At 43.1% G+C, this 12,130-nt stretch overlaps 1 protein-coding gene across 1 annotated transcript in view; it reads right to left on the reverse strand.

Moving 5' to 3' along the window:
- Mgat4a (alpha-1,3-mannosyl-glycoprotein 4-beta-N-acetylglucosaminyltransferase A) overlaps positions 1 to 12,130 on the reverse strand; it is a 91,409-nt gene that overhangs the window by 40,085 nt on the left and 39,194 nt on the right. The window contains exons 3-4 of the mRNA XM_038342655.1: positions 11,500 to 11,667; positions 8,884 to 9,024 (exon numbers count right to left, since the gene is read on the reverse strand). Of these exons, the coding sequence (XP_038198583.1) occupies positions 8,884 to 9,024; positions 11,500 to 11,667 (309 nt within the window). The remainder of the gene's footprint in view (positions 1 to 8,883; positions 9,025 to 11,499; positions 11,668 to 12,130) is intronic.

Consider the following 12,130-nt stretch of genomic DNA (forward strand, 5'->3'; position numbering starts at 1 on the left):
GGCCACAAGTAAAGGTCAGAGACGCTGACATATCTGTCCCACAACGAATGTCTTTTAGATTAGCAGCTCAAGGAGTCGTGCGAAGAAACAACATGCACATACAGTTTGGGGACACATCACAAAATAATTAGCCAGCATTCTCTCCAGTGCCAAGAACTGCTCCAGACAGAAAAGACTAAGAAGACATGACGAGGTCACGATGTAATAGAACATGGGATCCTGAGTCAGAAGAGAAAAATGAGCATGGTAATCTCTCGAGTGAGATCCAGGACTCCTTAGCAGTATAGTGGCAGTGTGAGCTTCCTGCCTTGGGTCCCGGTGCTGTGAGTATAGGTGGGACATCTGAGGGTGCCGGGTCCTCAGCTGGCAGAGAGGTTGGTGAACCACAGGTATGTGCCACACATAAAAAGTTCCAAAATTATAGTTTCCACTATACTGCTTGTGAATGCAAACTGGAGCCCTCCTGCAATCAGCTCTATCGGGAGGTTCTCCTGGGGTCCCCTAAGCAGAGCACCGTACTTACTGTAGGTAACTGGTGATTTATAATCACATGCGATCTTATAGGTCCTTCCTCATGTGCAACTGAAAGAATTCAGCACTGTGATCCTAACCCCATTTTTTTTTTCATTTTGTCACACAATTTTACCCAGCTCAGTGACTTGAGGGATTTCACGTATTGCATCACAGAACTGATTTTATCTCAGTCTTTTTTGAAAAATTTTATCTTGGACCTGGAGAGATGGTTCAGAGGTTAAGAGCACTGGCTGCTCTTGCAGAGGTCCTGAATTCAATCCCCAGCAACCACATGGTGGCTCACAACCATCTTTAATGAGATCTAGTACCCTCTTCTGACATGTAGGCATACATGAAAGCAGAACACTATATACATAATAAATTTTTTAAAATGTTTTTATAATTGTATCTTAGTCTTAAAGCATTAATATTCTAAGTATTATACATACACCACAGCAAATAATTAAATATTAAAAATAATTATAAGCCAGATGTGCTGGCACACACCTTTAATCCCAGCACTCAAGAGGCAGAGGCAGGCAGATCTCCGTGAATTTGAGGTCAGCCTAGCTCCAGAAAAGCCAGGACTACATAGAGAGTCCCTGTCTCAAACAAAAGAAAAATGAAACTTAATCATGGGACAATTTACTGGAGATGCTAAGAAATACTCAGACTTCTAACGCTGAAAAGGAAGCTTAAAGACTACGGATCGACCTTCACCACTCTGCAAGTGATGATACTCATGGTCAAGGGGTAAAGGAACTGTCCCTACGGTCCCTCTCTTCCACTCTAAACAGTTCTGCGCCTATTTTAAACACAAGGCAATATTCCAGGTGTTAGGCATAAGACAGGACATAATCTAAATAACGCCTTTGCTTTCATGAGACGCACAAGAGCTGAGGAAGAACATTCCAGAGGAGCAGGCAGCGGGATGCTGAAGACATGATGAACTTGACATTATCAAGAGCTAGCAGGACCAGAATAGATCTAAGGCAGAAAGGGCCTCCATGGAGAGAATCAGGGGTCAGGCCAAGCATACCAAACTGAGTTCAACTCTGAGCAGAAGAGACGGAATTGGGAGGTTGTGAGCACGGAAGTCACAGTCCAGATTCTAAAATTTATTTCCTTTAAGCCAGAATAAAAGAGTAGAAACTATCTAAAGGTAGTATTCCCCATCTTCAAATACTCAGTCTACCTTCAGTTATACTAAGCTCTGTTCTGCTTTTAGCATCCATTGTTAGTTTAGCCTTTCTTGTTTCCTTAAGATGTGATGCTGGTCAGTTGCTCTTCATTCTTCCGTCTTCCTGTAAAAACTGACGGTCCTGTAGCTCCTGTGTCACTACAAGACCATACATGAGCTGGAAACTAAGACGAGACTTATAAACACAGAGACAGAGACACACAGAGATGGAGACATGGGTCATCCTTGATACAAGAATGCTAAATGCCAAATGCCTGGGGCGTACTATACTACTATACTTCCCCTTTTCTGTTTTTTGAATATAGTCTGAGAGTTCTGTGAGCCCGTTCCACTATGGCCTGTCCCTGGGGACTGTAAGAAATTCCTGTCTTATGAAGGATGTCATAACAGTCACAGAACAATTGAAAGCCTTTACTGATATAAGCTGGTCGGTGCACCCAGAGAATAGGTCCCTCCTGCCAAAAGACTGCAGTGGGCTGCAAGGCTGTGCAAAAGACCAGCAGAAGCAAAGGCTGGTGATAATCATTATAACTTAGATGGGCTTTTGGTTAACTGCTGTTTGACTAATTTAAGACATTTACAACCTTCAGGTTGAGCAGACCAGAACTCTGGGAAGCAGGCTCGCTGCTCCGGAACCGCAGAAGGGGCCCCACTTAAACAATCTTTTAGGGAATTTGGGAGTAGCTTTTCTCTCTTAAACTACTTTCTGTTGAGTGGGGGTGCAGCATTCTTGGGGGTTATTTCACAGTGACCCTTCAGGGGGGTCCTGGTTCACAACAAATCCCTAGACTCAAACCCCAAAGTCAAGATACCTTTTATGCTGGCTTATACAATAAGCCATACAATAAAATGTCTCTTCTGTGTATATATGACTTTTTGTATATGTTACTATTTTAAAAAACTTTAATTCTGGTGCCCTGCTTCTAAAAGAACTACCAATTGACTGGTCAATCGTTGCACAAAATAACTGGCACCCATTTTCAATCTTCCCTCACACCATCAATCACTCTTACTTGCTTACTGCTGGCCAGGCTTCTGAGGGCGCTCTCCTCATGTCTCCCCAATTCCCGACATCCCAGCGGGGCCCCCACTTGTAAAAACCCACCAGTTCCATTCCGCGCTCTACTCACTATACACTACAAAACTAGGCTGAAAACTTAAAAACATACACACAGAGAGACAGACAGATGGGGTCACGGAGACACCCGTGAGACAAGAGTGCCAAGAATGCCCCTTTTCTATCGATCTTTCAGCGTTCCCTAGTTCTCGATCCAACTGGGGTCTCCACTTGTAAAATCCTAAACAGTCCTGTAAAATCCCAATGGTCCTGTAGCTCCCGTGTCCCCATGTCCGTGTCTCTGTCTGTCTGTGCGTGTGATTTTAAGTTTATCTAGTCTCTCATAACTGCTCCTCTACTCTCACACACTCTTCCCACTTCACGTAGCAAACACGATCTCTGTACATTTTAAATCTTAACTACTTTTAAATCTATCTGCAGCCCTTTTCTGCAGTGCTTCTCAACTTTCCTAATCTGAGACCCTTTAATACAGTTAGTCCCTCATGTTGTAGTGAGCCCCAACCATAAAATTACTTTCGTTACTACTTCATCACTGTAATTTTTGCTATTGCTATGAACTGTAATGCAAATATCTAATCTGCAGGATATCTGATAAGTGACCCCTATGAAAGGTCACTGGGCCACCAAAGGGGTCGTGACCCATAGGTTTGAGAACTGCTTCTTTAGTGGCTTCCTACAGTTCTGACGCTAAAAAGCCAAAATCCTGTAACCGATCTTGAATCCCTACAGTCTTTGTCTTTATATAACATCTCCAGCTTCCTTTGGTTTGATATGGTGTGTCTACCCACACACTTCACTTACATTGGTCTTCATCTATTTTCTGGAATAGTTCATGCTCCCATCCACCACAGGGCTTTCCCAGTGCTCTTGATTTTTCTCACCGTGGTGGAAAGCATAAAGACTTCAGGATGCCCATGAATCGGTTGCCTTCTGGATGCAAGGGGCTTTGTGTCAAGCACGGGGTGGAAAGGTTATAATGGATTACCTGGTATGCTCAGAATAACCAAAAAGGGTTTTACAAAAAAATAAATAAGTAAAAGGGTTAGAGTGAGAGGAAGTGGTGCAGCAACAGAAGGAAGAGGCTCAAGGAAGAAATCTGAAGATATTACACTTTGAAGATGAAGGAGCGGGTCACAAACTGCTGAAACTACAAGAGGCCAGAAAACCGATCCATCGCTCCGAGGAGTGTACCCTGTCGGCACCTGCCTGACTTTTCCCACGTCTGCTCTCTACAACTATAAGATACTACATTTCTGTTGTTTTAAGTCTCTGAGTTTGCAGTAAGTTGTCACAATGGCAACAGAAACTAAAACACCCAAATTTAACCAGTAAAATCTATATTATTCTTCCCTCGACTCCTGTGTCAGGTTGGTGGCCCCTCACACACTCGAAACTATCCCACATCACTAATTAGTCGTGTATCTTCTGCTAGACCAGAGCTCCAAAGGCTACGAGTCACACTGAGTCCGTTAGCCTAAGTACAGGGTGATGTACCTGGCTCGGGGCAGGCGCCCATGAACTCTGAGGCCAGGAACTGCACAAAGACTCACACTGTGCTCCTGCAGTCAAGAGTGCCCTTCTGGCAGCCAACCTGGCCAATGTTTTGCCAGCCATCTGCTTGGTACTAAATAAGTCTTTTGTTCTGAAGGCCTGGGCATTTCTTCAATTTAAAGATCCCCCCCTTCTTTAAAATTTATCCAACAGTGGAGGGATTGATTGGGACATCAACCCAGCCACAAAACCTTTGAACTACAATCTGTCCTGTCTGCAAAATGTGTTGGGGTAAAGGTGGTGCAGAACTTGTGGGAGTGGACAACCAATGACTGGTCCAACTTGAGACCCATTTCACAAGAGGAAGTCGCACCTGACACTGCCTGGAGGGCCAGGAGCCACAGTTTGAATTGCCCAGAGATCTAGGACAGAACCAGATATGACTGATGAATCACACTGCTATACCACAGACCAAAGCCAATCACAAGCATCCTCAGAGACGCTCATTCAGCAACTGATGGAAACAGATGCAGAGACCCACAGTCAACCGTTAGGCGGAGCTTGGGGAATCCTGTGGAAGAGGGTAAGAAAGGACTGTAGGAGCTGGAGGGGTCAAAGACGCAAGAAAATGGCCCACAGAATAAACCAAGCAGGACTCATAGGGACTCTCAGAGACTGAACCGACAATCGGGTCTGACCCAGGTCCTCTGCATATATTATGGTTGTGCAGCTTGGCCTTCTTGTGGGACTCCTAACAGTGGGTCTTTTGCCTGCTCTTGGGACCCTTTCTTCCTAGTGAGCTGATTCATCCAGCCGTGATTTGAGGGTTTGTGCCTATTATTATAACTAGATAAGCCAAGTTTGGTTGATATCCCCAGGAGGATAATGCCTTTTTCTGATGGGAAAGTAAAGAGTGAATCTGGGGGAAGGACTGAGAGGAGAAGAGGAAGGGGAAACTGCATTGGGGTGCAATATACGAGAAAAGAATCAATTTTTAAAAATGTACTCATTTCCTTCCTGGAAATCTACTGGGCAGACGTGCATCTGCCATCCCCTTCTAGCCTTCTAGCTTTCTGCTGCATTCTATGCAGCTTGCTAGTGCTGACCGCCAATTTGATTTGGGGGGGGGCTGGGCATTTTCCCCCCTTGCTTTATAAAACTGGAGGTGAACCCCAGGACCGTATGCATACTAGCAAGTGCTCTACCACAGAGCACCCCAGCTCTCTCTTTAGAGATAGTCTAAGCTGCTCAGGCTGGTCTTTAACTTACTCTGTTGCCCAGGCTGACTTTGGCCTCAATAGTTTCCAGCTTCATCCTCCTGAGTACCTGGGAGTACCTGGGAGTACCTGGGAGTACCTGTCTCCAGACCCAACTTACTGGATCAACTCTCAGACCATGTATCTGAGAATTTCTACTAGTATGAGAATTACTAATATGAAAAACAAATATTTCTAAATGATCTATTTTAACAGTTGGGTACTGTTTTGTGGGTTTTCCTTCCCTGCCCTCTAAAATAAATCACACGATTTGCTCTACCAGCTCAGTTTTATGGATTGCCAAGTTACTGGCCACAGCGCTGGCCACCTTCTTTCTGGGTAAGCCCTACTTGCAGATGAAGGCCCTTTGCCATGTGCTCACCATGCCCTCGCCATGCCCGGCTACCTCAGCCAGTGTGTGGGAGGATGGGAGCAGCGCTAGAGTTCCTGGATTTCAGAAGCCCAGCTGGGTTTCTTCTTAGGACCATCACCACCTGGAGTGCTGTCCTCTGCCCCCAGCCAGAGGAAAGCTTTGCCACAGTTCTGTAGTTAATCAGCCTGACTGCTGAGGAACAGAACTGCTAGCCAGCAGCAGCTCTCCTTGCATTTAGACAATGGAACCTCGCAATGTAAAGTCCGTACCTAGGTTCTGGGAATCCTCAAAGCGTGAATTCCAGAAATCATGTACAAAACCACTTTTCTACGCATGTTTTTCTAAGTAGAGGCTAACGACTTTTTAAGGACATCCTAAGAGTTCTTAGTTCTAGAACCACTAAAAACCACCTGTCTAAGGATTTAGGAAAGAGAGGTTTTTATTTTTAAATTAAATGTGGGTTCTCCCCATACTCCAAGCTGCCTTCTATTTCTAACTTTCAGAAACAGCACCCACTTTATAGGAGTGTAGACTACTTAAAAACTAGGTAGGTGGTCAAGATCTTGAAATGTTTATAATGGATAAAATGAATGAGACAAAAGAAATACTTTTAAAAGAAAGAGTGTCAGCCATCAAACCATAAGGGTTTATTATGCAAGAACCTGATGGAGATCTTCAAAGTTTCAAATGACTTGAGGGGAGGGGGCTTGAGGGAGACAAGGTCTCACTGTGTAACCCTGGCTGTCCTGGAACTCATATGATCTGTCAGCCTCTGACTCCAAAGTGTTAGAAAGACTTGTTTTTTAATATATAAATTTGTTTTTGTTTTATGTTCACTGTTGTTTTGCCTGGATGTATGTCTGTGTGAGGTGTCAAGCCCTGAAACTGGAGTTACAGACGGGTGTGAGATGAAGTGTGGGTGCTGGGAATTGAACCTGGGTCCTCCGGAAGAGCAGCCACTGTTCTTAACCCTGAGTCATCTCTCTAGCCCTTAGAAGACTTTTTAAAGCACTATTTTCTTTTCATTTGCTATTCTCATTCATGAAAATACAGTCTAAATTCCATGGCTGGCCTTGGAATCTTACCCAAATAGCGGCTATTACTGGGGGGGGATATCCATGTTAGCTTTTTTTTTTTTTTTTTTTTTTTTTTTTTTTTGGTTTTTCGAGACAGGGTTTCCCTGTAGTTTCTAGAGCCTGTCCTGGAACTAGCTCTTGTAGACCAGGCTGGCCTCTAACTCAGAGATCCGCCTGCCTCTGCCTCCCGAGTGCTGGCGGTGGTGGCGCACGCCTTTAATCCCATGTTAGCTTTTAAAAAGAATTAACAATTGATGTTCTAAAGAAAGTAACTCAGAGTGTCCTATACATCATGTTGGTGTATGTATATTCAGCCCCTGAAGGATGCCTGGCCTTGGTAAACATTTCCTGAATCAATAAAAAAAAAAAAAAAAAAAAAAAAAAAGAATCTGAACACGCTATTTTAACATTCAACCTCCACAGGGAGATCACACATTATTGTAGATTATTTATAAAACAGAAAGATGAAAGAACCAAAACAAAACAGAGGCAGAGGCTTATACTAACAGTTCAAATGATGGGAGAAAACAGGACCCTAAGGGGGAAGATTCTTAAGATTCCTACTGAATCAAAACCCTACAGGGCTGTGGGAACAACTCAGTGGAGGAGCGCTGGTCTAGCATACATGAGGTCCTGGGTTCAAACACGAGAACTGCGAAGAGGAAAAGCCAACTAAATCAACTTTTCTAAAGTATTAACACAAGGGCTGGAGAGACAGCTAAGCCATGAAGGACATATGTTGCTCTTGCAGAGGACCCGGGTTCTACGCCCAGCGCCCACATGGTGGCTCACAACCATTTATAATCCCAGTTCCAGAGGCCCTGACACCCTCTTCTGACACCCTCTTCTGACTACCCTCTGAAGGCAGCGCTCTTGGTTTCACATGGTATATGTTCATACACAAAGAAATATAAAAAAAATCAACACAAAAATGAAATTCAAACGATGATATACACCTGTAATCCCAGTTACTCCGGGGGTGAGGGGAAGGAAATGGGCTCTAGGAAAGCTTGGGCTACACGGTGAAACCTCATTTAAAAAAATAAACAAAGGAAAATGAATTTTAATATCTCGAGTAATCTTTTTTTGTTTTTGCTTTTTGGGGGGGGCTTTTTGTTTTTGTCGAGACAGGGTTTCTCCATGTAACAGTCTTAGCTATCCTGGAACTCGCTCTGTAGAACCAGACTGGCCTCAAACTCATGGTCTGTCTCCCGAGCTCAGGGATTAAAGGCATGCACTACGGCCAGACTGTTTCATCAATTCTGGATTCTACATTTTAAAATATATGAAGAAAAGGTCAAACTAAAACATCCGAGTTCAATTAAGTAAAAAATTTTAAATTCAAGCAAAAATTGATAACTACAAAATATATAAAGTAGCCAAAAGGTCCTATAAGTAAAATTCAAGGGCTACAAGGAGAGAAGGAGAAAGCAGCGTATTCAAGTGCTACTGCATGGAAAGCTCGTGAGAGTGAGAGGTGCCTCTGCCTAGGGAAAAGTGGCGCAGACTAAGACAAACCCCCTGGCAGGACTGTGAAGAGCCATTAGTGCTGGGATAAGACATAGGGGTGGAGGCCATCCCTCCACCTCCCCATTTTTAAAACAAAATTTACAAATGTTTAAGCATTTGTCTGCCTGAACTACATGTCTACTGAATCCCATTCTGATATATGGAGAAGAAATGTGCATATCCTTTCAACAAGCAGTTTGGACTGAGCCCCAAGTCGCTGTGCAGAGATTTGGAGCCCATGGGGGAGGGGAGAGGGGGGAGGGGAAGGTCACCATACAGTCCTGGCGGGGGTGGGGGGGATAATCTTCTGTCCTACCAGACTTCTTCCTAGCAGTCAAAATCACTTGCCCAATCACAGTTCAGATAACAGACACACGTGCACGCACCTCCCGTTCTTCCATTGCCGATCTGTACCGCAGGCTGAAGACTTCCTTCATTTTGCAATAAATGAGGCAAATGATAATAAATGCTTGGCACTTGAAGGGATTTTTTGCTTGTCAACTCCTTTAGTAGCTTTATGGTATTATCTGAAACACAGGAAGACAATTAAGTGACCCTTACCTTACAGAAGCCTCTGATTTTCTCTCTTGAAAACCAGCAAACGCTTACGAGAATTACAAATAAGGGGGCTCTAAATGTGTCATCTACACATGAAGTCAACCGCAAACGCAATGGCCTTCACCAAATCTCACTCTCGTGTCTTATATGTAGCCCAGGCTGGCCTCAAATCTGCTATGAAGCCACTCTTCAATCCCAGGCATGTGCCACTGTTCCAGGCTACCTTTCATTTCCATTATGCATTAACATTTCACCAAACTTTTATATAGAAATTATATTTCTCCAAAAAAAGTAAGTGAAAAAATTTAAACCATTGAAGTAGAAAATGCTCGACACCTGTCAATCTTCAAGTGGTTTCAGTTTTCATCTAGGGGAGCCAATGACTCACTGAATAGGCTATGGAGTAAAAGTTTCTGCTAATTACACATATTGCTTTAACTTTTCAACAAATTGAAATTTCACTTTCTAAACAAGGAAGTTAGTAGGAAGGACTTGTGACCACACCACCGTTAAAATTATAACAAGAGGGCTGGGGAGATGGCTCAGCAGTCAAAAGTACCTTGCTGCTCTTCTAGAGGACCAAGTCCCAGCACCCAATCCCGGGAGATTTGATACCCTCCTCTGGCTTCCTTGGGCACGCATATGGTACACGGACATATATGCAGGGGGAAAAAAACACCCATACCAAACTCACATATAAAATATCATACATAAAGTGAAAGGTGAATCTCACATGTAAAGAAATCCATGTTACCACATCCTATTCCCACCCAGCAACCAGAAACAGCTTGAATGATGCTTAAATGTCAGTCATGGTATAATCATTGCTTTAGACGTTCAGCAGAATCAAAGGCCTTGAAACAGCCTGTCCTGTGACTCAGGCATTTCCTCTCGATGGTTTTGGCTTTTACGCATTCAACAAATACTTAATTGCTTTCTGTCTTGTTCCAGGAATGGTGCCATGTGTTTGAAAATCACCGGTCAGCAAAACATAATCTAATGAAGATCACAAGGGCTGCCAGAAATACAACCAATTGATACACAGAAATGTTTCTCACAGAGCTGTGATTTGGAGGAGGAAAAATGACCCAGGAAAACATTCATTTGCTAATTATAGAAGGGAATGCTTAATTTGCTGTGGTTATGATTAGCATATTTGCTATTAAAGTGTTTTACCCAGGGTGGTGAGTGAGTACACAGCTCTAATCCTGAGCACCAGGGCGGCCGAAACAGAACTGCAGGCTCAGGTCAGTCTGTGCCATGGAGGAGATCTTATCCCAGTAAAAGAAAATTTTAATGTAGACAGTATTTTGAAGAAGGTCAGACATTGTGGTGTGAACCTTTTATCCTGGTGCTCTAGAGGCAGAGGCAGGCAAATCTCTGAGTTTGAGACCAGCCTGGTCTACAAAGTATGTCCCAAGACAACCAGAGCTACAGAGAACTGTCTTAAACAAAACAAAACAAAAAAAAAAAAAAAGATAATGTAAAAATGCTCAATAGTATAATTTCAAGAAAATATTTTGAAAAAAAATGTATAAGAAAGACTAAAAGGAAACAAAAAAATGTGGTTAATAGAAATCGTTAGGCTGATTGAACTGGAGCCTTCTGTAATCGCAAACGCTCTAGTGACAAAATACACATGTGCCCTCAGGAGGAGAGGGAGAAACACGAAACTCTGAAAACGAGGTCAGGTGTTGATATTAAGATGAAAGGCATCCCTGGCTGGCTCTGTTTAGAGTACACGAAGCTGACTCTAAAATACCAGTCTGGAAAGAGCAATGGGGCCTGGTGCACTGGAATAAACACCAAACAAATGGATTATCAGAGGCAAAAAGCACCACAAGAGAAAAGCAGTGTTCCTCTGACTGTCCAGAAGACCCCAGGAGAGGCCCAGACACTTCCCAAGTATGCACGATAAGCCAGGTTTCTTCCTGATTATCAAATGGATGCAAGAGCAAGGACTGCTCCAAGCAGCTCATAGACTTCCTCAGAGGCCATCTAAGGTCTAACACTGGCTATATCATAAGTATACTGAAATAAAAGTTAAAATCAATTTTTTTTTATTTTTAAAACATTTATTTAGGGGATGGGGAGTCAGAGGACAATGGGGGGAACTGATTCACTCTGTATGCGATGGGACTGAACCCAGGGCTGTTCATTCTAACCAAAAGCCATCTTGCCAGCCCCAAAAGTTAAAATTTAATCTCATTACGAATGCTTTCAAAAGATACAGTCTTTTCACTATTACCGATGAAAGGCACGCAACTGAAATATAACAGTGTCTGTTGAAACCAAATTCAGCAATTAATAAAACACACATTTATAATTCACCAGAAGAGCAAATTTTGTGTGATTTTTTTTTTCTTTCTGAGAAGGGCAATACATGCTGACTGGCATGTCCACGCTCCATAAGGCCCCCTGAACGTACACTCCTGCTAAAGTACCTGAGAACGTATTCAGTGCAGCCTTACTTCCATTAGTCACTGCTCCTACGCGGCGGAACTGCTGGACAATGGTGTTCAACTCAGAAGAGCGCTGAGATATCCTATGTTCAGCTATGCGAAGACGTTCTTTTAAAGCAAGAAATTCTCGTTGATAAGCAATTAGTTTTTCTAGAAGCAAGACAAGAAAAGCCATTAGTATGATTTGTCTTTTAGTGTATGTCTTTAACAACTACTTCTATAGTCCGAGGCAGTAGGCTAGGCACGACCCTGGAGAACTTACTTCTGCCAGTTTACTAACCTGATGTAATCTCTAACATGTTCTAAACACTTATCCTTCTACCTACAGATAAGTATAGTTCTCCCTCATCAAAGAAGTTTGTTTTTTTTTTTTTTTTCAACAGAAGGAAAACTATTACAGATCCACAACTGGTCAAAATGCCAATGTATGAGGGAAATTTTGCAAGCCCCTCACCCCCAGATAACTAACTATAGGTAGGCAATGGCTGGTGAGGCAGGAAGAACCAGTTTTCTGCAGGGATGAACACCATGATAGGTTATCTAACCCCAAATGGTCAGTCCTAAGGACACGTAAGTAGGAATACATTTAGGTCCTTGTGCTCACACAGAAGCA

The sequence above is a fragment of the Arvicola amphibius genome, chromosome 9 (genome assembly GCF_903992535.2).
Source record: "Arvicola amphibius chromosome 9, mArvAmp1.2, whole genome shotgun sequence".
Classification (NCBI taxonomy): domain Eukaryota; kingdom Metazoa; phylum Chordata; class Mammalia; order Rodentia; family Cricetidae; genus Arvicola; species Arvicola amphibius.